The 25,382-nt window shown below is 53.3% G+C and overlaps 1 protein-coding gene across 2 annotated transcripts; it reads left to right on the top strand.

Annotated features, from left to right (window-relative positions):
- Positions 1–804: 804 nt before the first annotated feature.
- On the top strand, positions 805–23,575 carry Atp1a3 (ATPase Na+/K+ transporting subunit alpha 3). Of its 2 annotated transcripts, none has more exons than XM_020166905.2 (23): positions 805–958; positions 5,722–5,808; positions 5,895–5,954; positions 6,105–6,308; positions 7,671–7,784; positions 7,902–8,036; positions 8,466–8,583; positions 8,702–8,970; positions 11,296–11,494; positions 11,571–11,680; positions 11,762–11,896; positions 12,884–13,076; positions 13,888–14,063; positions 14,149–14,285; positions 15,227–15,377; positions 15,452–15,620; positions 19,929–20,083; positions 20,164–20,287; positions 20,719–20,864; positions 21,315–21,445; positions 22,325–22,426; positions 22,750–22,841; positions 23,178–23,575. In XM_020166905.2, exons 1-23 carry the CDS (start codon positions 953–955, stop codon positions 23,204–23,206), a joined length of 3,042 nt encoding a protein of 1,013 aa, XP_020022494.1. In that variant the 5' UTR covers positions 805–952; the 3' UTR covers positions 23,207–23,575. The 2 variants fall into 2 exon arrangements, with proteins under 2 accessions (XP_020022494.1, XP_020022493.1); XM_020166904.2 differs by having other exon boundaries at positions 810–958; positions 5,683–5,808.
- The last annotated feature ends 1,807 nt before the right edge of the window (positions 23,576–25,382 follow it).

The following is a 25,382-nucleotide window of genomic DNA, read 5'->3' as shown; positions in this document are numbered from 1 at the left end:
TTGTGAGCCTCTGTCGGTGTGATGGTAGTGTTGGGTGTCAGGGTATAGGCTGGTATGTGATGGAATGTGGTCATGACCCTGTGGTAAGTGTATGTGGGCAATGGTGCTGTCTATGGGGCTGGGCATTTCCTGGGCCTCCTGGTGTGTCCTCCTCTCGGTGTTGTCTCCTGTGTACTCTATCTTATTGGATAGCTCACATGGATGGGGGGAGGGGCACACAGGAGGGTCTTAGGACTCCTCCCCCACTCTGCAGCGCCCCTCCTCATTTTGGGGTCTTTCTTGCGCTCTTGCATCCCCCTTCAGCTTCCCTGCCTGCATCTCTGGCCTCCTGAACAGCAGCATCCCATACAGACTGCAGCCTCTCTCCGCCCCCTGTCCCCCACCACACTGCAGAAGGGGGTGCTCTGGGGCCCCTGCCTTATTGCGGTGGCTCATTGGGGCTTTCCCACACACACACCCCGTGTCCACCCCCTCCAGATCAACCCTCTTCCTGGTGGCATATCCCCCACGATGAGGGGATTTCTGTGGTTTCCTTGCTCAGCGCTTCCTCCTCAGAAGCCCCTCCCTTCATTGACGGGGTCTTTAGGTCCCCCACTGCAGGGGTCTCTGGAATCTCCCCACCCCGCAGTGCTCCCCTTCTCGGTGGCGCCGCCACTTTGCGGAGACCGAGTAGGGGGGTAGGGGGAGGACAGCTGCAGTGCCGGGGGTGGGGTTACAGGCTGTCCGTCAGCGCAGCGGCTTCCCTGATTGGCCGGCGCCGCCTCCCCCCGCGAGCGCGGGCATATGAGGAGGCGGAGGCGGCAGCCGCCGCAGCCTCTGTGCGGTGGGACCGACCGACCGACGGACGCACGCTCCGGCAGACCGAGGCGCGGGCGCTGCAGAGGCCCCCAGCTCGAGCCCGCCCTGAGGCCGCCGCCCGCCCGTCCGCCCCTCTCCCAACGGAGCGGCCAAGATGGGGGTAGGTGCTGGGGCCGGCAGGGCGCTGCGTGTGACATTGTGGGTCCAGTGACATTGGCTGTGTGCGGGGGGCGGGGGCTCCGGGACTGCGGAGACCCGTGAGCTGGCTGACCTGGTGGGTCCCTGTGATTGTGTGGCTAGTGATGATGGTGGGGCGCTGGGTCAGCGGGGGGTCTGTGGCGCATGTTGGTTGGTGTGGCTTTGTGTGCAGGGGTCCATGGAGGCGTGGGCCGGCCCTTTACGTCTCTGCCTGACCTTGTGCAGTTGCATGGGTGCGGTTGCATGTGTGCGATTGCACCCTGACGGCAGTGTCTACCGCGATCTGTGGCCCCCGTGGTGTCTGAAAGTCTGCAGCCGCGTCTGGGTGTGCCTGAGAGCTGTGTTACTGTGTCTAGGGGGTGTTGCAGGCCCCAGTCCCCTGACTGAGTGGGCATAGGTCCAGGTTGTGGGATGGACACCAGATGACCTCTCTTTCTCCTTCCAGGCCTGGATGGGGGCGCTCCGCAGTAACCGTTGTGGGGCTGCGGAGTGCGTGCAGCCCCTAATCTGGGGGAGCAGACATGGGGGCTGGGAGGAGAGGGAGCATTAGGAGGGCGATGCCTGACAGACTGAGTGCCTGACTGAGGGTGTGTGAGTGCAAGTGTGTGTTGGAGAAGTGTGCATGACTGCTATGTCCTTGCCTCCGTGTCTGTGTGTCCTTCTCTGTCTGTGAGTCTCTTCAGCAGATGCTGCCTCCTTCCCTGGCTGACCACCTGACCCCTGCTGCAGCCCTGGATTCCTCCCTGTGTGTCTGGGGCGGAGCTTTGAGAGGGGAGGGAGTCAGAGAAGGAAGTGGGTGGTGTGGGGAGGATGGGATGAAGAGAGAGGGTCAAGATGAGAGAGACTGATAAAAGGGAACATGAGAAATGGGGAGAAAGATGGCGGATGAAGGCTGATGGGCCTAGGGATGGAGGTGGGGGGTGGGGCTGCAGATCTTGGGTTGGGAAGGGTGAGGAGGGATGGGAAGAAGAATTGGGTAGGGGATGGACTAGGGGAGAGAGAGGGGAATAGAAGTCAGTAATGGCTTTCAGGTAAGTGGAATGGGGGAGCATGGGAATATTGGGGAATTGGGGGATTAGGGAATGAAGACTGAGGTTACAATGCCTTAGAAAAGGAGGGGGTGAGGTCTCAGGAAAAGAAATGGGGACCAGAGGCAAAGCAAAGGGTTTAGATTGGGAGAGAGAGGCACACGGAAAGACAAAGGAATGGGCGAAACAAGAAGAGAGAGAGAGAAACACTCTAAAAGAGAGAGACATAGGACAAAGAGATAAGCAGAGACAGGCAGAGAGATATGAAGAGATAAGAGGGACAAGAAGAAACACTGAGAGACAAAATGAGAAACTGAGGCAGAAATGGAGAGCCACAGGACAGATATTTCCTATCTGCCTGAGTGATGGGAAAAAGCAGAGGGCAGAAAGGGAGTCAAAGGCTCAGAGACCACCATAGGCACCTGAGGTGGGGGTGCAGAGGTTCAGAGGCTGCACAAGCTGTGCAGGCATCAGGGAGGCGACAGCATGGAAAATGGCGAGGAGCTGCAGAGGCGGGCTACAGCCAGACACGCATGTCCCCCACCCTAAGAGGTGCTCCCGCCCTGCAGTGCACCCATCTGGGCCTCCTGCTTTGCCCAGGAAAGCCTCGGCTCCCCACACCAACAGATGGAAGCTACCCCCAAGGGAGTCTGGTCATGACAAGGGCAAGCCAAAATTAAGGCTCCCCTGCCAGGAACCTGGGAGCCACAGCCCCTCCTCCCTCTGATCTAAGAGTCCAGGCCACAGCCCCTCCTCCTCAGACACAGGAGTTCAGACCCCAGTCCTCCTCCCTCAGACCCAGGGGTCCAGACCACAGCCTCCTCACTCAGACCTACAGATCCAGACCACAGCCCCTCCTCCCTCAGGCCCAGGAGTCCAGACCACAGCCTCCTCACTCAGACCTACAGGTCCAGACCACAGCCCCTCCTCCCTCAGGTCCAGAGGTCCAGCCCCACCTCTAACTCTCATAAGGACCCAAGCTGCAGCTCCCCATCTTCTCTAAGATTTCAGGATGGGCAGCTGGTTTCCTCCTTCACTTCTGCTAGACCCCTACCTCTCCCCACTTCTGCCTTCCTGTTCAGTTCTCCACCTTGATTCATGACTTGCTAAGTCCACATCTCTTCACCCATGTGTCTAGGCTATCTGTGGAGGCAGAGATTGAGGTGAAGGATTAACCTCTTATTCCCAAGCCTCTGTGCTTCCATGTCTGAGATGCAGAGGTACTGCAGGACTGGCCTGAGGCCAAACTCCTGTTTACCCCCCACCCCCATACCCATCCTTGGAGCTCCCAGGCTTCAAAGGCTGTAGCCCCTCCCTACACCCCTGGACTCAGCCCCGGGTCTGGGGGCAGACAGCAGGCAGCTCAGGCCTCTACAAGGTCACAAGGAGATTAGCGTTGAGCTGCACTGAGCCTCGGATCCCAGCTGGGCCCTGGGCCCATAGGATCTGCCAGCAGCGTTCTACAAGCACTGGGCCTGAGCCCACCCCTCTTGCCACTCTCCCCATCTGTCCAAGCCACCAAACTGGAAATTCAGTCCCTTTCCCTCACACTATGTCCAGTTCAAGCCAGGCCCAAGACTTCTGCACTCCAAGAGTTCCTGCTCTGGCTTGGAGTCCTGACCATACCCGTGGTATGGCGTTCATAACCATCGATGCCTCTCACCAGCCCCCAGGAGAGAAGCCAAGTCCACATCTTGTCTGTCAAGATGCTCAGGACTGCCATGTCCCCGCAGGGCCTTTGTCCCAGTTGTGACCAAAACTTAAGAGTGCCCTTTCCTCTCCCTTTGCCAGACTTGTGGCTTTCCCACGATCTGCTGAGTCCTTTGACTGAGACATTCATGGGGCAAGAGAGGGGCCCAGGAAAAGCGAGCTGGACTGAGAAGTCAGGGTGTGACATGGGGAGACCTGGAACTAAAAGGGTAGATATCCATCAAGGTGGATGGAGACAGAGACAGAGGAAGATCCCAGAGTGAGACATTGAGACAGAGAAGGTCCTGGTGTGAGAGACAGTGAGAGAGACACAGAGAAACAGAGACAGAGGAAGATCCCAGTGTGAGACAGTGAGAGACACAGACACAGAGACAGCAGAGAGGAAAATCCCAGAATGAGATAGTGAGAGACAGAGAGAAGAAGATCCCAGTATGAGAGACAGAGAGATTGAGACAGAGAGAATAGTGGAAGATCCCAGTGTGAGACAGTGAGAGAGACGGAGACAGGAAGATCCCAGAGACAAGGAGAGACAGAGAGAGAGAAGAAGATCCCAGAATGAGAGATTGAGAGAGAAAGAAAGAAGAAGATCCCAGTGTGAGACAGAGAGACAGAGACAAGAAGATCCCAGAGTGAGACAGGAAGAGATAGAGATCCCAAAATGAGACAGAGAGACAGAGAGAGAGAGGAAGATCACAGTGGGAGACAGAGACAGAGAAAGATCCCAGAGTAAGACCAAGAAAGACCAAGACGGAGATAGAGAGACTCAGAGAGAAAGACAGATGGTGAGAAAAGGAGCAAGATCCCACAGTGAGACAGACAGACAGATGGACAGAGACAGAGAGAGAAGAACCAGGTAGAAAAAGAGAGAGAGAGAGAGAGGGAGGGAGAGGGAAAGAGAGAGAGAGAGAAGAGGGAACATCACAAAAAAAGAGAGCTTAAGAGGTAGAGACAGAATGACAGAGACAGAAATTACTGATTTCTCAGAGACAATCTGAGATCCCAATGACGCCACCTTGAAGAGATGGGAACCCAGAGAGATAGAAAACTCAAGAGATAGAGACAGACATTGTGAGACACAATGAGATATGAAGAACCAGAGACCAAAGAGAGACAGGGACAATGTAAAGTTGTAGGAAGCTGGAGGCATGGCTCAAGTGGTAGAATGCTTGGCTGGAAATCATGAGGCCCTGAGTTCAAACCCCAGTACTGTCAAAAGAAAACAAAGAAAAAGTATATGAGTAGTAAAGTAGTGAGAGGGATCAAGGGAGACAAACAGCCTCAGAGAGACACAGACAGAGTCAGAGATACAGAGATAAGACAGATAAAGAGTAGGAGAAGGACTGGCGGAGTGGCTCAAGTGGTAGAGCATCTGCCTAATGCTTAGTGGTGGAGACCCTGAGTTCAAACCCCAGAACTGCCAAAGGAAAAAAAGAGAGAGAGAGATAGGAGGAGACAAAGAGATGAACCATTAATAAGACAGGAAGACATAAACAGAAACCTGGAGAGACAGATCAAGAAAGAAAGACAGTTAGGGAAAGACTTAGAGATAAAGCCAGAAACAGACCTGGAAAGACACAGAAACACAAGCAGATTGGACAGGCTCAGGAAGAGGGACAAAGACACACAGAGATAAAAAGGCACAGACTGAGGGGAGCGACTCACGGAGATCGGGGGTGGAGGGGTGGAGAGAGAGAGAGAGAGAGAAGCCAGGCAGAGATTCTCAGACACAGAGTCACAGAAACACATAGACAGTGAGGCCAAAAGGACAGGGCAAAGACTGGGGGGTTGTAGGGATAACAGGCAGGGATAACAGGCAGAGATGGGAGGCCTCTGGCAACAGATGGAAATCCTGAGAAACAGCCTCAACCCAGCGATGTAGAGAGGAGGCCAGGATAAGAGCCAGAGCAGGCAGGGCCAGTGTCCCTCTGGAACCCCTTCTCGCCCGCAGTCTGGTGGCTCTGACAGCTATCGTGTCGCCACCTCGCAGGACAAGAAAGATGACAAGGGCTCGCCCAAGAAGAGCAAAGGCAAGGAGCGCCGGGACCTGGATGACCTCAAGAAAGAAGTGGCGATGGTAAGTGTCACCTCTGTCCTGCATGTCCCACCCCCAGCAGCAGCCCTGCCCACTCTCACACCCTCCCCCAAACTTCTGTTCCTTAGACAGAGCACAAGATGTCAGTGGAGGAGGTCTGCCGGAAGTACAACACGGACTGTGTGCAGGTGAGACCACCCGAGCAAGGCTGGGGCCTGAACTCCCAGGTCTGAGGGAGGAGGCTGGGGTCTTGTGCCCTTTTTTGCTTGGCTTGCTGGTGATGGGTTGGGATGACAAGGCTGCTGGAGAGGGTTCTGTGTGAGTGCTGTGTCTCCTAGGGTTTGACACACAGCAAAGCCCAGGAGATTCTGGCCAGGGATGGTCCTAATGCACTCACGCCGCCTCCCACGACTCCGGAGTGGGTCAAGTTCTGCCGTCAGCTCTTTGGGGGCTTCTCCATCCTGCTGTGGATCGGGGCTATCCTCTGTTTCCTGGCCTATGGCATCCAGGCAGGCACCGAGGACGACCCCTCCGGTGACAATGTGAGTACTCGCTACCCTGGCCTGTGCAGGGGCTTGCACATTTAGGAAACATATGCACTCACATCTTCCTGTCCCTTTACACTTTTCCAAGCCCACTCTCCTTTTCCTCATCCAACTTTCACAGTTACCTAGTGAGAAAATGAGACCAGGTGTAAGGAAAGCAGAGGTACCCAAAGGCCCAGGGAGGCTGGGAGTGTGGCTTAGTGGTAGAATGCTTGCCTAGCATTTCTGAGAACCTGAGTTCCATCCCAGCATTGCAAAAACAAATAAACAACAGAAAAAAATACCCTAACTAAACTAAACTAAAACAGAGAAAACTAACTAACTAAATAAACAGAGGAAGGAAGGTGGGAGGAAGGTAGGAAAGAAGGGAAAGAGAGAAGAAAGGAAGGAGGGAAGGAGGGAGGAAAGGAGGGAAGGAGAGATGGGGGGAGGGAGAGAGGGAGGCAGGGAGGGAGGCAGGGAGGCTAAAGAATTTGGCCAAGGTCATACAGCAGGCACTGTGAGCTGGGGCTCTTTCCTAAGGCTATGTGACCTCTGCAGACTTGGGAACAGACACACCAGGTGGTCACGGCCTGACAAATACCTAGAGATGAGTGACTGTGCTCAGGAAGAGACCCAGGCATACACTGATGTGTGGGGCCTGGGGAACCTGTGTGGGACAAGGTGGCCACAGCTCCCATGCTTGTCAACACAGACCCACACACAGCTGCATGAGATCCTCACACCCCACACAAGGGAACCCAGAGAACCACTCCATGATGCAGACTCAAACACAGGTACCTGGTTCAGATGCAGGCATGGACAGTCACACAGGTTTAGACTCTCAGACAAAAGCAGACCAACAGAGCTGGGCGTGTGGTGTACATCTCATCCCAGCACTCGGGAGGCTGAGTGAGACAAGAGGATGGAGAGTTCTGGGTCAGCCTGGGCAACATAGCGAGATCCTGTCTCAAAACAAACAGAAAACTCAAAGAAACTGACCAACAGAGAGAAAGAGACCTTCACAGAGTCCCAAATACAAGGAGTCCCATAAATGTAAGGTCAGTTATGTAGACAAATAGACACACAGACCTAAACACAGACAGACACATGGACAAATGGTAGCATACACCTAGGTTCCTAAATGCAGGCAAGAAAACACACACACACTGGACAGACCAGTCCTGAGCCTGAAATATAGCTATTTACAGAAAGAGTGATTCAAATAGACAGACACACAGACAGAATAAGACCCTCAAATGGACGCAAACACAGACCCACTCTCCATTAATAATGAAAACCGGCTTCCATAGACAGGCGAGGGGCAGGTGGGAAGCAGGTCTGGGTGGCCATGACCCTCGTCCCTGTGTCTTTCCACAGCTGTACCTGGGCATCGTGCTGGCGGCCGTGGTGATCATCACTGGCTGCTTCTCCTATTATCAGGAGGCCAAGAGCTCCAAGATCATGGAGTCTTTCAAGAACATGGTTCCCCAGGTGAGGGGGTCCTGGGAGGTGGCCAGAGGGAGGGGGCAGGGGGTTAGGGAACAGTGCCCAGGAACCCCCAGGCAGAGAAGTATGGAAGGTGACTCTTGTCCACCGCCCCACCCCCAGCAAGCCCTAGTGATCCGGGAAGGTGAGAAGATGCAGGTGAACGCCGAGGAGGTGGTGGTTGGGGACCTGATAGAGATCAAGGGTGGAGACCGAGTTCCAGCTGACCTGCGCATCATCTCAGCCCACGGCTGCAAGGTGGGCCGCTGCCTGGTCCCAGTTCTGCCCTCTGCCCCAGGGGTCAGGAGCATAACCTCAGGCTCTGTCTTCCTGAGACCCAGGGATCCAGACTCCAGCCTCCTCCCTCAGACCCAGGGGTCCAGACCCTAGCCCTCCTCCCTCAGACTCAGGGTTCAGTCCTCACCCTCTCCCCACTCAAACCCCAGACGCAGGCCACCTCCCTGACCCCCAGAGGCCCCAATTTGCCTCAGACCTTGGCAAGCATCCCTGGAGCCTCCCCACCTTCAAGATCCCAGCCTCTGGCCTCCCAGCCTGCCACCCATCCCTCTGGGTTCCCAGGCTTCTGTCTGGCACCTCCAGGGACACAGGTTCATCCCAGTCTTCCCTGGACACAGCCTTCTAATCAGGGCCCTGTGCTGAACCTCTTCTCTGTTGCCCCCACTGCAGGTGGACAACTCCTCACTGACTGGCGAATCTGAGCCCCAGACCCGTTCTCCCGACTGCACACACGACAACCCCCTGGAGACTCGAAACATCACCTTCTTCTCCACCAACTGCGTGGAAGGTGAGGGGGTTGCTGGGGATACCCAGCTGGGGCAGACAGAGGGGTATGCCTCAAGAGGTCCCGTCCCCATGGCCTTCATGAGCCCCACCCACCTGCATCTAACCCTCTGGCTCCACAGGAACAGCTCGGGGCGTGGTGGTGGCCACAGGTGACCGAACTGTCATGGGCCGCATCGCCACCCTGGCCTCAGGCCTTGAGGTAGGCAAGACTCCCATCGCCATCGAGATCGAGCACTTCATCCAGCTCATCACCGGCGTGGCCGTCTTCCTGGGTGTCTCCTTCTTCATCCTCTCCCTCATTCTCGGATACACCTGGCTCGAGGCTGTCATCTTCCTCATCGGCATCATTGTGGCCAATGTCCCAGAGGGCCTGCTGGCCACTGTCACTGTAAGGCTGGACCCCTGGGTCTGAGGGAGGGGGCTGAGGTCTGGACCCTTGGGTCTGAGGGAGAAGGGTTGAGGCCTGGACTCTTGTATCTGAGGGAGGAGGGGCTGGACCTGGATTGCATCGATCTTAATAAGGACAGCTGGGTACTCAGTGCTGAGACTCCCGTTCCTGAATGAGTAGGGGTCTGGAGATCAGAGGGTCTCTTAATCAAAGCAAACAAACAATAAGCAAACATCTTAAGAAACACTGCAGCAAAAGCCAGGCACAGTGTGGCACACCTGTAATCCAGTATCTGGGAGCCTGAGACAGGAAGATCTCAAGTTTAAAGGCAGCCTGTGTCAAAAAAAAAAAAAAAAACCTGAGCATGGTGGCTCACACTTATAGTCATAGCTACTCAGGAGGCAGAGATCAGGAAGATCAAGGTTCGAGGCCAGCCACGCCAAAAAGTTAGCAAAACCCCATCTTGACCAATGACTGAGTGTGGTGACACATACCTGTCATCCCAAGAAAAGTACAAATAGTAGAATCTCAGTTCTGGCCTGCCTGGGCATAAAGGAGACCCTATCTCAAAAATAACAAATGCAAAATGGGTCGACGGAGTTGCTCAAGTGGTAGAGACCTGCTTAGCAAGTACAAGACCCTGAGTTCAAACCCCAGTATCACAAAAAAAATAAAATAAAAGAGAAATACTGTAGTACATAAAAACCTATAATTCTATCACTTTTTAATTTAAAAATTAAGGTGGACACACTCATGGTAAAAAAATAAATCTAAAATAGTTCAATTTGGAAAATAATTATCTCTACCACCCCCCTCCACACTCAGCCATCAGCCACCCCTGAGACAGCACACTGGTGAACGCAATTTTCTTCTTTTGTGCGTGTGCTGGGGAGGGAACCCCAGGGCTCCTGGCAAGCTGAGCATGTGCTGCACCACAGAGCCACACCTCACCTGAGTGTTGTGTCCACGGCACACAGATGTGTCACCCTAGGAAGACCATTCTCCATTTCATCTCATGGTGGTCCAAAGTTTCCATGTTAGCATATTCAAAACTACCACGTGACAAAAGGCTTTGGCTTTCTGCCGGGGAATTCTACATACCCAAGAGCTGCATGTCCTATGAGCTTGGTGTGATGGTGCCGACTGAACACAGAGAGAGTCCCCAGAAGTTCCTTGTGACCTCATTCAGCCCTTACCCCCCCCAACCTTAGCCCCCAAACCTGGCTTCTAACAGCATACACTAATTTTGTCTTTTTATTCTTTCTTTTTTTTTTTTTTCTTGCGGTGCTGGGGCTTGAACTCGGGTTTTCACCTTGAGCCACTCTACCAGCCCTATTTTTTTTTCTAGATAGGGTCTCACAGAACTCTTTACCTGGGCTGGCTTCGAACCACGATCCTCCTATTCTCTGCCTCCTGAGTAGCTAGGATTACAGGCATGAGTCACCAGTACCTGGCTCTTTTTTTAGTTTTTGAGACATGAGATCTTTTTATGTAGCCCATGCTGGCCTTGAGCTCATGATCCTCCTGTTTCCCAAGTGCTGGGATTACAGACATGTGCCACTAGTATTGCCTTTTTCCCCCCTAAACTTTATACAAATGTAGTAATTCTGAGTTCTTTTCTGGTTCTTTTTGCTAAACATGTTTTTAAGTATCCATGCCAGCAAGCCTTTATTCTTTTTCACCAGTGTATAGTATATCCTTTTTTTTTTTTTGAGGTACTGGGGTTTGAACTGAGGGCCTTATGCTTTCTAAGCAGTTGCTCTAACACTTGAGTCATGCACCAAGCTGTTTTTGTTTTCAGTCAATTTTCAGATAGTGTCTTGTGCCTTTTGCCTCGGGCTAGCCTCTGACAGGGATCCTCTTACCTATGCCTCCTGCATAGCTGGGATTACAGTTGTTTACCATTGCACCAAGCTTGTTTGTTCAGTTGGGATCTTGCTAACTTTTTGCCCAGGATGGCCTCAAACTGTGATCCTCATGATCTCTGCCTCCCTAATAACTGGGATTACAGGCACGAGCCACCACACCTGGCCCCTAGTATTCTTTGATTCCTCAATTTGTCCTTTCTGCTCTTGGGGACTCTTCTGGTTTGTTTTCAGTTTGGACTATAATACATTTTGCTGCTGTGAAAGTTCTAGAATATGGCTTTGGGGGCACATTTGAGCCTGTTTTTGTTGGTCTGTACCAGGGGCAGCCTTGCTGATGATTCCCGTTCTTTGTGGGCCACCCAGGATTCTCACTGGGTCAGGCAGGTAGGCTGTGGGCCTTCGTGCTGGTCATCCAGTCCTGCCACCTGCAGCTCACCTGCCCGTCCCTGTCCTTCAGGTGTGTCTGACACTGACCGCCAAGCGCATGGCTCGAAAGAACTGTCTGGTGAAGAACCTGGAAGCTGTAGAGACCCTGGGCTCCACGTCCACCATCTGCTCAGACAAGACGGGGACCCTCACTCAGAACCGCATGACGGTCGCTCACATGTGGTTTGATAACCAGATCCACGAGGCCGACACCACTGAGGATCAGTCAGGTGGGCGGGGGCCCAGGGCGGGGACGGTGGGCGCCTGGCCCCAGGGAGCCCTCGCCCTCACACATGCCTCCTCCAGGAACCTCGTTCGACAAGAGCTCTCACACCTGGGTGGCCCTGTCCCACATCGCCGGGCTCTGCAACCGAGCTGTCTTCAAGGGTGGTCAGGATAACATTCCTGTGCTCAAGGTGGGTGCAGCCGCCAGCCGCCCCGGGCCCTGCCTGTGTCCCTCGCTCGGCGCTCCTCACTGACGGAGCTCTCTGCCGCAGAGGGACGTGGCTGGTGATGCCTCCGAGTCTGCCCTGCTCAAGTGCATCGAGTTGTCCTCTGGCTCTGTGAAGCTGATGCGTGAACGTAACAAGAAAGTGGCTGAGATTCCTTTTAATTCCACCAACAAATACCAGGTACAACTTGTCTGAACCACAGCCAGGCAGCCAGTGTGGTGGGAAATGAAGGCATTGCATGCTGGGCCACAGCCTGTGGGCACTCGCAAGCTGTGGAGAGGACCTGACTGTGAGTCTGAGGGGGACACATGAAAGGCTCTGAGCAGAAGAAAGACAGGACTTGACTCACATCTTTTTGCATAGTTTTATGTAGATATAACTTCACAAACCATAATCATCTATTTAAAGAATATAATTCAATCGTTTTAGTGTGTTCACAGATATATGCAACCACCTACATGGTATTTTTTAGAGCGCTTTTATCACTTCAGAAAGAAACCTCACACCCCCTCCCTATCACCACTCCCTCCTCCATCTCTCCCACCAGCCTAAGCAACCACTAACCTACTTTCTGTCTCTATGGATTTGCCTTTTCTGGACATTTCATAAAAATGAAATTGTGCTCTGGGCATTGTGGCTCATGCCTATAATCCCAGCTACTCTACAGGCGCAAATAAGAGGAGCATGCTCCAGGTCAGGATGGACAAAAACACAAGAACTTATTTGAGAAAAAATAACTAAAGCAAAATGGACTGAAGGCGTGGCTCAAGTGGTAGGGCACTTGCCTTGTAAGCACGAAGCCCTGAGTTCAAACCCCAGTACTGACAAAAACAAAAACAAAGTGCCTACACCATTTTCTACCACCTTTGCCATGGGACGGTACATCTGGGATTCCAGTGCAAGATGATGGTAGCTGGACCAGGGCTGGGAATTCTGTAGGAGACATGGGCATCAGAAATGGGGAGACAGAGGAGCAGGATGGGCACAGATCTCTGGGAGACTCTGACACACAGATAAAGGTCTCCAAGCAGCACTCTTGGGGGAGCACTGGCAGCATCTCCCCTGATGCCATGACTCTGGGTGGAAGGAACAGTGCTGTCCCCGCTGACCACAGCAGCCTCCAGGTCCCTGCATGGCTCAGGCACACCTGCCCCTGCTCTATTGCAGCTGTCCATCCATGAGACGGAGGACCCCAATGACAACCGATACCTGCTGGTGATGAAGGGCGCCCCCGAACGCATCCTGGACCGCTGCTCCACCATCCTGCTGCAGGGCAAGGAGCAGCCCCTGGATGAGGAGATGAAGGAGGCCTTCCAGAATGCCTACCTGGAGCTCGGCGGCCTGGGCGAGCGTGTGCTTGGTGCGTACTGCAGGGAGCTGGGGAGGGGGGACCACTCCGGGGACTCCTTGGGACAAGCAGGGATGTGATGCTCAGAACGGGGTCTCCCAGAGTGCACCATGGATGGACAGAAGGAAGGAAGAGTAGGTGAATGGACAGATGGTGGATAGGTGAGTGGATGGATGGAAGGGTAAATGGATGGATGGATGGATGGAAGGAAAGAAGGAAGAAAGAATGGATGGAAGGAGGGAGGAAGGAGGGACAGAGGGAGATAGGAAGGAGGGACGGAGGGAGATAGGAAGGAGGGACGGAGGGAGATAGGAAGGAGGGACGGAGGGAGATAGGAAGGAGGGACGGAGGGAGATAGGAAGGAGGGAAAGGAGAAAGGAAGGATAAATGGAAGGAAGGAAGAAAGGAAGGATGGTAGCTGGAAAGAAGGATAGATGGAAGGAGGAAGGAAGAAGGAAGGATGGAAGGAAGGAGGGATGAATGGAAGGAAGAAAGGAAAGGAAGGATGGAAGGAGGGAGGGAGTGAAAGGAGGAAGAAAGGAAGGGTAGATGAAAGGAGAGAGGAGATAAGGGGAGGGAGGGAGGGTGGGAAGAAGAAGGAAGGAAGGACAGTAGACGGAAAGAAGGAAGGAAGGATGGAAGGAAGGAGGGATGGTTGGGTGGATGGATGCGAGGATGACATCTCTAGGAAATGAGCGTTAATGATTGGCTGGCTGTGCGGGAGACGGATGCCAGGGATCCAGACATCTGGGAACTATGGGACGCAGGCAGTGGAGGTCCCTGAGACTTGAGCTGCCTGTCATCATCCTATCCCTGCCACCAGGTTTCTGCCATTACTACCTGCCCGAAGAGCAGTTCCCCAAGGGCTTTGCCTTCGACTGTGATGACGTGAACTTTACCACAGACAACCTGTGCTTCGTGGGCCTCATGTCTATGATTGACCCTCCCCGGGCAGCTGTCCCTGACGCAGTGGGCAAGTGCCGCAGTGCAGGGATTAAGGTATGGCCTTTATTAAGGTGTGGGGGAGGTGGGGCCAGCGGCCAGTGTGGGAGACCAACCCAGCCCTAAAACACAATGCCCGCAGGTCATCATGGTCACTGGCGATCACCCCATCACAGCCAAGGCCATCGCCAAGGGTGTGGGCATCATTTCTGAGGGCAATGAGACCGTGGAGGACATTGCTGCTCGGCTCAACATCCCTGTCAGCCAAGTCAACCCCCGGTGAGCTGCCCCGCCTGACTCGGCCTCTGCCTCCCCCAGCTTCCTCGTGGGCCGCTTCCTTTCCTGGGACCCCTGTTTGCTCAACACCTGGGTGGTCTTCCACGTGTGAGGACGCAGCCCGGCCTGGTGCTGCACCATTGGGGCTTAGCAAATGGGGGGTCAACTCCCAGTTTTGCTCCACACTGCTTGTGACCTCAAGCAACTCATTCAGCCTCCGTGTCCTCCTCATTACGATGACTACCGGGGCTGAGGGTGTAGCTCAGTGGTAGAGCGTTTACCCGGCATACATGGGCCCTGGTTAAATTCCTGGCACTGCCAAAAAATTAATAATAAAATAACGCCGGGAGTGGTGGCACGCACCAGTAATCCCAGTACTCAGGAGTCAGAGCCAGATGGATGGAGAGTTCAAGGCCAGCCTGGGCTACATAGTGAGTCTGTCTCAAAAATGCAAGGGTTGGGATGTGGCTCGGTGGTAGAGCACTCGCTTAGAGTATGCGAGGCCCTGAGTTCTGTCCTCAGCACTGCAAAAAAAAAACCATAGTACAGAAAAAGGGACTGCTAACAATTAGTTGTTGTCTTAGAGCTTTCAGTGAAGTCCCTATTTCTCTGTCTCTCCTTTCCTGGCTGGCTCTCTCCCTCCCTCGTCTCTGTTTTGTTCTGGCTTCCCCAGCTTTTCCATTCTCCTGGGGGCTCTATGTCTGTCTCCCTTCTGTGTCCCTCTACCCCATGGTCCCTCAGTCCTTCCTGAGGTTGGCCCACCCTCCTCCTTCCCTCTTTGCCCTTCGTCTCTGACCCTCTCCCCGCCCCCCAAAAGACCCCTTTTTTTTCTCCCACTGAGCTTCTGGCTCTGCTGTCTGTGGTTTGGTCTGTCTGTCTCTGTCCATCAGGCTGCATCTGTCCCTACACTGAGCTTGGCCACCTGTTCTATCTGGTTTTCCCAGGGATGCCAAGGCCTGTGTGATCCATGGCACCGACCTGAAGGACTTCACCTCAGAGCAAATCGATGAGATCCTGCAGAACCACACCGAGATCGTCTTCGCCCGCACCTCCCCGCAGCAGAAGCTCATCATTGTGGAGGGCTGCCAGCGACAGGTGGCCTCTGGCTGCGGTCTGAGGGAGGAGGCTGGGCCTGGAGCTCCAGTCTCATCCTCCCTCTCTCCTTCCAGGGAGCAATCGTGGCTGTGACTGGCGATGGTGTGAATGACTCCCCTGCTCTGAAGAAGGCCGACATCGGAGTGGCCATGGGTATTGCTGGCTCTGACGTGTCCAAGCAGGCAGCCGACATGATTCTGCTGGATGACAACTTCGCTTCCATTGTCACAGGCGTGGAGGAGGGTGAGATGGCAGGGGTGGTGCTAGAGTTGGGGTTGCCGCAGGAGGCCCCAGTAGAGCGAGGGGACCAAGCCAGGGCTGCCACAGAATGCCTGGTGGGAACCATAGAACCCACTGGCCCTGGTGGAGGTCTGAGTACCCTTCCCGGTCTTTACAGCTGTCCAGGTCAAGCGGTCCCTGGGGGAGGATGGCTGGTGCATTCTGGGCCTGCACTTCCCAGCACAGGCCAGGCTGTGGGTGAGGCTGACAGTGGAAGTAGCCAAAAGATCTAAGTGCAGCCACCAGGAAGCAGAGGATTCTGGGACCCTGGAGGGTCAAGGGCACTTTCCAGAGTCAAGTCAGTGGGCCACGCTGAGATAGTCATGTGGAGAGACGGTGGTCACAGACAGAGGAAGCAGGGCTTTGCAAGGTGGGGTGTGGACATCAGGCACGTGACTGGCCGGGCTGGTGTTGCCTGTAGAAGAGCCCCAGCTGCAGAGCCGATAGGCCTAGTTCCGGCCACAGAAGGGGGTGAATCACATTTAATTTTATTCTGATCATCAAAGTAATTCATGATAATTATAGAAAATGCAGAAATGCAGAAAGAAATTAGAGTCACCCATAACCTTGCCATCCAGAAATAAGTACTGTTTGTGTGTTGGGTGATTTTTCTTCCATTTTTTTCCTCCCGTACTTGAAATGTCAGTGCTATAAAAAATAACTCATGGTGATAGAATGCTTGCCTGGCAAATATGAGGTCCTGAGTTCAAATCTTCCCTCCACCCAAAAAATAGCTCATGATAAAAGAGAATGCAAAGTAAAACTGAGCCCAAGGTGACAAATTAAACAATCTTAGTCCTTGTCTCCTATGTCCTGGAGGAAACCCTAGCTAGCTTTCTTGTCCCCTAGACATCTATGCACGCACATGCTGTGTGTGTGCCCAGGGACCTGGCACCCATTCCTTCTAGCTGCTTGTGAGCTCCTCTGTTGGCATCACACAGCATCAGGGATGCAGGGCAGACAGGGTCTGTGTTCTCACAAGGCTGGGAGATCCCTCCTCTCTTCCAAAGTCAACCAACAAACACATACACAATTACAAATTGAGATAGGAGCTAAGAAGAAAACATGGAGGTCATGAGGATGGCAAACAGGAGTCTCACCTTCGTGGAGTGGACCATGAAAACGCCTCTGAGGGGAAAAACAGTCTAACTTCCACTGGGGGAAATTCCAGAGGCACACAAAGTGGAGCCAAAGGCATTGTAAATCTTCACCTCTGTCACCCAGCTCCAAGTGACCCGCACACAGCTGATCTTTCTCCCCCCTGCCACTTGCCCCACTCTGGCTTACTGGGTAAGCACACTTAAGCCATCACTTCGCTCAGGTACATTTTAGGATGAGAAACAAGTAGTTGTGACAGCATTCCATTGTAGGGAAAGAGAATGCCAGGTGGGAATTCCCAGGGGTCTTTGTTACACAGGGGCCTGTTTTTGTTTTGGTTTTTTTTTGTGGTATTAGGTATTGAACTCAGGGCCTCCTTTGCAAGCGAGCATTGTACCACTTGAGCCACACCCCCAACCCTTTTGTTTGTATTTTGTTTTTGAGATGGGGGATGGAGTCTCACTAACTTTGCCCGGTCTGGTCTTGAACTCAAGAGCCTCCTGTGTCTGCCTCCCTTATAGCTAGGATTGTAGGTAAAAGCCTCCACACCTGGCTTATTTGTTGAATTGGGGGTCTTCCTACCTTCTTGCCCCAGCTGGACTCAAACTCTGATCCTCCTATCTCTGCCTCTTGAGTAGCTGGGATTACAGGCATGCACCACCATGCCTGACTTTTTGTTTTTAACTGAGACATAATTACATAAAAATCATACATATTAATGGGGTATGTACGCTGTGATGTTTTAACATATGTATATATTGCATAATGTTCAAATCAGGTTAAACATCTCCATCGCTTTATCATTTGTTCATGATGAAATCACTCAATGTTCTTTCTTCTCGCTTTCTGAGCTGCATAATATATAATTATTGTCTATAGTCACCCTGCTGTGCAGCTATACACCCGACCTTCCTACTCTTATCTATTTTTTCTTTTTTGTTGTTGCTGCTAGGGATAGAACCCAGGTCCCTGTGCGTGCTAAGCTCAGGCTCTACCACTGACCTACACCCAGTCCTTACTCCTGACTTTCACACACTAATGAACCCATCCTTTCCTCCCCCTTCTCGCCCCACCTTTGGTCACCAGCATTCTATTCTTAGCTTCCGTGAGATCAACTTTAGATTCCACGTGAGTGAAGTCCTATGGTACTTGTCCTTCTGTGCCTGGCTTATTTCACTTAACACAGTGACCTCCAGTTCCACCTATGTTGCCACAATTGACAAGGATTTCATTCTTTTTATGGCTGAGTAATATTCCACTGTGTAAACAGCACCACATCCACCAGTTGATGGGTACTCAGTTGTTTCTATTTCTTGCCTGTTGTGAACAGGGCTGCAGTAACCACAAGAGTGCAGGTGTCTCTTACATTCACTATGTTTTATTTCCTTTGGAAAATGCCCAGCAGTGCGTTGCTGGATCACATGATCATTCTATTTTTAATCATTTTTTTTTTCGGTACTCAGGGCTACATGCTGCTAGCAGGTGCTCTACCACTTGAGCCACACCCCAGCCCTTTTTGCTTTAGTTTTTTGTGGTACTGGGGTTTGAACTCAGGGCTTTGTGCTTGCAGAGCAAGCGCTCTACTGCTCAAACTACATCTCCAGCCCATTTTGCCCTGGTTATTTTGGAGATGAAGTCTCGCTAACTGTTTGCCTATACTGGCCCAAATTGTGATCCTCCTGATTGCTCAGCCTCCCAAGTAGCTGGGATTGCAGGCATGAGCCACTGGTACCTGGCTTGATCACATTTTTGAGATATGACATATGTACTGCAAGCTGGGCAGCTTGATGTATTTTTACAGAGGCGAGTGCAGAGTGCAGCCCCAGCCCTCTCCCCATCCAGATGTGTCCCCTCCCAGTCTGAATCCCCACTCAAAGCAACAGTACTAGCCTGTCCTGGCTTTGTTGTTGTTGTTGTTGTTGTTGCTATGGGGTTTAAACTGAGGGCCTTGAACTTGCTAGGCAGGCACTCTACTTGCTTGAACCACATCCCAGGCCTTTTTGCTCTGGTTATTTTTGAGATAGGATCTAGCATTTTTGCCAGGGTTGACTTGGTCCACCATTCTACTTTTACTTCCTGTGTAGTTAGGATGACAGGTGTGCACCACCAGGCTTAGCTTTGTTGTTGTTGTTAGCATGGAGTCTTACTTTTTTGCCCAAGTTGCCCTTGAACAGTGATCCTCCCAATCTTTGCTTCCAGAGTAACTGGGTTTACAGGTCTGACTGTGCTCAGCCTGTGCCTGGCTTTTTCAGTCAGGACAGCATCTGAGATTCAGCTGTGGAGCTGGTCTGTTCTTCCTTTGCCTTGCTGAGCCCTATTCTGCTGAATGGAGGCTCCAGTTTACTCATCCACTCACCTGTCATGGGCAAAGCCATTTGGTTTTTGGGGCTGTTAGGAATAATGCTACAAAGAACATTCTTGAACTTGGTTTCTGGTGGACATAAGCTCATAGTGGGGTTACTGTGTCAATGGTGTAGGGAGATGTTTAATTTAATAGACGCCATCAAGCAGGCTTCTATAAGCCAAGTGAGATGGCGCATGCCTGTAATTCCAGCTACTTGAGAGGCAGAGGCAGGAGGATCGCGAGTTCGAGGTCAGCCTGGGAAGAGTTAGTGAGACCCTGTCTTAAAAACAAAACACAAACAATAGGCCTGGGCATGGTTTAAGTGATAGAGCATTTGCCTGTGTTCTCAAGACCTTAGGGCAGGAGGGAGAAATGACCCAAACAATGTATGCACATGTGAATAAATGAATAATAATAATAATAAAAGACCCTGGAGATAGTTGAACAGGGCTGATGTGGTCACAGATTTGTGTGCCAAGATGGGTGGATGGGAATTGATAAAAAATAAAAAAAAAGGAAGCAAGGGCCAGGCACTCGTGGCTCATGCCTGTAATCGGGAGGCAGAGATCAGGAGGATCATGGTTTGAAGTCAGCCTGGGCAAATAGTTTCCAAGACCCATCTTGAAGAAAACCAACACAAAAAGTAGGGCTGGCAGAGTGGCTCAAGTGGTAGAATGCCTGCCTGCTCGCAAGCATGGGGCCTGAGTTCAAACCCCAGAACAAAAACCAAACCAAAACAAAAGACATAATGATTGGCTGGGCATGGGAGGAGCAGGGCGTGGAACTCTGGGCGGAGTGCCAGGTCTCTGAGCCTGCCCTGCCCCCTGCAGGCCGCCTGATCTTTGACAACCTGAAGAAGTCCATCGCCTACACCCTGACCAGCAACATCCCCGAGATCACGCCCTTCCTGCTGTTCATCATGGCCAACATCCCCCTGCCGCTGGGCACCATCACCATCCTCTGCATTGACCTGGGCACTGACATGGTGAGCCTGGCCACCACCTGCGCCTAGGTCCTCCCCTCCCCCTTCCTCCCCTCCCCACTTACCTGGCCTCTCCCACCCAGGTCCCCGCCATCTCACTGGCCTACGAGGCTGCCGAGAGTGACATCATGAAGAGGCAGCCCAGGAACCCACGGACAGACAAGCTGGTCAATGAGAGACTCATCAGTATGGCCTACGGGCAGATCGGTGAGGGGCTGGGCTGGCCCAGTGGGGTGACAGTGGGGTGAGACCAGCCTGAGAACCAGGGGCCATGTGTGCAGAGCTCAACTGTCCCTGGGAGTGTCCCAGCAAGCAGAGGCTGTGAAGTGGTGGCCAGAAGTCCTGGGAAGTCATTCTTGAAGCCCAGGGTTCTCTAGGGTTTTTTAATATTCAGGTGCCTTGGGTCAAGTGGCAGAGGGCCTCCAGGTTGTCCATCTAGGAGAGCTCCCTCCTTGAAGCCCCTGACCAGGTGGCCATCTCAGGGGCTCCTCACAGCATCTCTGTATGACACAGCTTTGGTGAGAGGACTGAAGTGGCCCCGGGACCACTGTGAAGATCTCAAGGGGTCTTGGGGGAAGTGCTGGGCCTGCTGCCAGCGCCCCCATAAGTCTCTCCTTGCCTCCCCTCCTCCTCCCCAGGGATGATCCAGGCCCTTGGTGGTTTCTTCTCCTACTTTGTGATCCTGGCAGAAAATGGCTTCTTGCCTGGCAACTTGGTGGGCATCCGGCTGAACTGGGATGACCGCACAGTCAACGACCTAGAGGACAGTTATGGACAGCAGTGGGTGAGTGTGGCCATGCAGGGGCAAGTCCTGCAACAGCCCCTATGTCCCAGGGGACAACTTCCAGACCTTGAGGGGAACAAAGACCTCACAGCACTCTTGGCCCAGCTCACCTCTGACCATGTGTCCTGCTGCGAGGCTCTTGGCCCCGCCAGGCCATCTTCCCCACCTCTGTTTGTCCCTTCAAAGCCTGACTGCTGTCTGTCCTTGTCGAAGGACTATAGAGTGCTCCTTCCTCCTGGTCCCTGGGAGATGACTAAGAGCCCTTAACCTTTGTCCTTCCTCAAATACTATCTAGTCCTTTGGGGCCAGGAGCCCTGAGGGCTGTGAGTCCTGAGAGGGGGGACATGTGTGAAATCCTGAGGACCCCTTGCAGGGAGTAGGAGTGGGGTAGGACAGTGGTCCAGGGCTGTAGTCACTTGCAACACCTCACCCTCGTCATTGCTTCTGCAGACATATGAGCAGAGGAAGGTGGTGGAGTTCACGTGCCACACGGCCTTCTTCGTGAGCATCGTGGTCGTCCAGTGGGCTGACCTGATCATCTGCAAAACCCGGAGGAACTCAGTCTTCCAGCAGGGCATGAAGTGAGGCCCAGCGCCACCCTGTCTGTGTGTCCATCCATGTCCCTCCATGCTCTGAGCTTCAGCTTTTGCCTCTGAGCTGACTTTCTCTCAAGGGTGGCCAGTGTCTTTGATTCTTTCAGTCTGTCTCTTGGAGAGGGAGGCATGGTTTGCAGGCCTGGGGTTTGAACTCAGGGCTTCACTCCCACCCCCACCCATTTGCTTTAAGTTATTTTTCAGATAGGGTCTCAGACTTTTGCCTGGGGCCAGCCTCGGACTGCAGTCCTCTGATCTGTGTCTTCAGGCATGCACCATCATGCCCAGCTTCCCCTCACCCTAATTGAGATGGAGTCTCAAGAACTTTTTTGCACTTCCTGATTTCAGCCCCTGTGTAGCAAGGATGACAGGTGCATGCCACTGTGACCAGCTATTGGTTGAGATTAGGTCTCCCAAACTTTTTGTCTGGACTGGCCTCAAACTGTGCTCCAATCTTCGCCTTCCTAGTAACTAGGATTACAGGCATGAACCCGGCTGTTTTATATTTTTAAAACACTTGCTGCCATTGTGTGTCTGTCCCTGTCTGTCTCTCTCCTGTGTTGTCATCTTTCTCCACCTATCTTTGTTGCTCTGTCTGTGTGCATCTCTGTCTGTCTCCCTATATTGCTACACCTCTGTCTCTGCCCATCTCAGGGGATACCCCTCTATCTCTGTCCCTTTCCCTGGATCTCTGTCTCTCTGTCCCGTTAGCTCTGTGCACTCTGTGCATTCATCACACTGTCTGGTGTCTCTGGGCTGTCTCACTCCGGCTGCCTTTCCATGTGTCTCTTGCCCTTCTGTCTCTGTGAGCTGGGGTGCCAGGTGTGGGGCTCCCCAGGCTCAGCCCTGCCTCGCCTGTGCCTCTAGGAACAAGATTCTGATCTTTGGCCTGTTTGAAGAGACAGCCCTTGCTGCCTTCCTGTCCTACTGCCCTGGCATGGATGTGGCACTTCGCATGTACCCCCTCAAGTGAGTGCCCCTACCCCGCCCCCCCGCCCCGGGACCCCAGCTCCGCTCCTGAGTCCTCCATGGACCCTTCCCTATGGGATGTCATCACAAATGAGCCCACAGCATCCCTGGGCCTCAGCCATGGATCTTCAGGCCTACCTCTTGTACTGTCTCTCTGGATGTCCCTACTCTGTGCCTCTCATTGCTGTTCCTGCTCTGAGGCCACAGAGCCTCCCCCCATGGGCTGTCCTCACAGAGGGGCACTCTGCAGATCCCAGAGCCTGGTCCTCCCGCCCCCAGGGCTGCGGCCTGTGTCCACAGTCTGCCTCTTCTCCCCTCTGCAGGCCCAGCTGGTGGTTCTGTGCCTTCCCCTACAGTTTCCTCATCTTCGTCTACGACGAAATCCGCAAACTCATCCTGCGCAGGAACCCCGGGGGTGAGGGCTTGGGTGCTGGGGGGCGGCTGGGGCCCGGGCAGGGAAGAAGGCTGGGAGCAGGAGAAGCAGCAAAGGCGGCTGGCCCAGGGCCACCTTGTCCCAAAGTCCTCTGTGTCTCTCCCTTTCCTTTCTAACTCTCTCCTTCCTTCCTCCCTCTCCGGGCCTCCTCCTCTCTGTCTTTGCAAGTGTGTCTGTGTGTCTTTCCTTCTGTTTCTTTGTCACTGTTTCTGTGCTGCCTCTCCCCCAACACAGGCCTCCTCCCCACCAGCTCCACTGTACCTCTCTCTCAGCCTGTCTGTCTCCGTTTCTCACTCTCTCTATCCTTTCTCTCTCCAGGTTGGGTGGAGAAAGAAACCTACTACTGACCTCAACCCTGCCACGTCGCCGCCCGTCTCTTCCCTGTCCCCAGGCCCAGGACAGTCCCCTCCAGTTCTCCCATTTTGTATTCTGGGGGGAGAGGCCCTCTCTCCCCGTGGCCCTATCTTGGCCTCCACCCCTCAGTTACCTCCTGCTCCTCCCTCTCTCCTCCCTCTGGCTGGCTTCTCTCCCCCCACAGCCCCTGCCTCTCTCCTCTCTCTCTTTTCTGTGTCTGTTTCTCTCCCCCCTCCCCCCTCCATCCCTGTCCCCCCAGCACTGTCTCTGGGCTTTTTTTTACTCCTCCTCAGCCCCCTCACCCTGGCTGACGCCATCTCTGGTTCTGGACAATTATCAAATATATCAGTGGGGAGAGAGAAGCCGCGTGTGTCATGCTCGTTTTCTGGACAGGGCTGTGGGCGGGTTGTGTCCGCTGTGTTACCACAGGGTGCCGGCCAAGTCTCGGGAGCCCTGTTTAGCCTGGCACCAGCTTGGGAGTCACAGAATCATGGAGTTTTAGAGTCCACAGAAGTTAGAACTCACCAGGCGATGGGACTACAGAATAAGGACAGGGAGAAGGGGAGACTCAGACTTGGGATGGCAGAGGAGGTCCTCTCCTGTGGAGGATGACCCTGGGAAGGCTGTGACAGGAGGATTTTTTTTTTTCAGTACTGGGATTTGAACTCAGGGCCTCATGCTTACTAAACAGGCGCTCTACAACTTGAACTACTCCACCAGCTCTCCTGGTGACTCTTTGCTGAGATCAATTTTCACACCATAAAACTGAAATTTTTGGGGGCTGGGACTGGGGTTTGAACTCAGGGCTTTATGCTTGCAAAGCAGGTGCTCTACTGCTTGAGTCACACCTCCAGTCCATTTTGCTCTGGTTCTTTTGAAGATGGGGTCTTGCAAACTATTTGCCGGGCTGGTCTCAAACTGGGATCCTCCAGATCCCAGCTTCCCAAGTAGCTAGGATTACAGGTATAAGCCACCAATATCCAGCTAAAACTCGTCTTAAGGGTGCATTTGGCATTTGGAAAATTATATCTGGGGCCGAGGATATAACTTGGTGGTACAGCACTAGCCTTACATTCAAGATGTACCACACAAAAAATTATAAAACAAAATAAAATCTTACCCAGAGTAAGTTATAGAACACTGCCATCCACCCAGAAAGTTCCCCCCTGCCCTTTTCCTGTTGTCCCTTGCCAGAGGCAACTGCTGATCTGAGTCTACCACCGTTACTTGTATCTGCTCTTTTTGGGTTTCGGCAGTACTGGGGTTTGAAATCAGGACCTGGACCTTGTGCTCTATCACCTGAGCCACATCCTCAGTACTTTAGTTTGTTTTCAGATAGTGTCTTGTGCTTTTGCTCAGACTGCGATCCTCCTATTCAGGCCTCCTGAGTAGCTCGGATTTTGGGCATGTATCACCACTTCCAGCCCTGGGCTATTTAGCTTTCATGGAAACTGACAGAGCCTTTCCAAAGTGCTTGTGGCATTTTGTACTCAACAGTGTATGAAAGTCCCCAGTGGTTCCACATCCTACCACCATTTAGTATTGCCAGGCCTTTCACCCTCGGCCATCTGGTTGGGCAGATAAGCCTCTTGGGGCTGCTTTCTCACACAGCCCAGGGTGCAAGTCAGAGGAGGGGACCTGGGCCTGCTGCCTCCCAGTGGAGGAGTCTGGGTGGCCAGGACAACCTGAGGCCCTGTTAGAGTGTGAGCATGTGTACACATGCCGAGGGACAAGACAGTGGCCAAAGGAGACCTCCAGAACGGAGCAGGGAGGCGGTGGGAGGGCAGAGCCTCTGTGCTGGGACCCTTGGCAATGCCAGGCCAGACCTGGTTCTGGAAGAGTGCTGTGTGCGCCTGGACCTCTCATGGGACACCCACGGACACTGGTGCAGGGGAAAAACACCCCCTTAGATGGGCAAACTGAGGCTCAGAGTGGGGAGGGACTACTGCTGGGTCACATAGCAGGGACTGTCATCCAGGTTTCTGGCTGGCTGTGCTAATGTCTTCCTGCCTTACCAGCTCCCCTTTCTCTGGATATGCAAGATGCAAGCAGGAGGCCTCAGACTGGAGGGAGCTCAGAGCCAGGACCCATCTTCCACAGTCTTCTCAGGCACCCTTCATCTTCAACCACCCCCTAATTCAGGGCCCATCTACCACAGTCCCCTTCTGT

This window comes from Castor canadensis, chromosome 16 (assembly GCF_047511655.1).
Source record: "Castor canadensis chromosome 16, mCasCan1.hap1v2, whole genome shotgun sequence".
Taxonomy (NCBI): Eukaryota; Metazoa; Chordata; class Mammalia; order Rodentia; family Castoridae; genus Castor; species Castor canadensis.
This window is presented reverse-complemented; position numbering and strand designations above follow the sequence as displayed.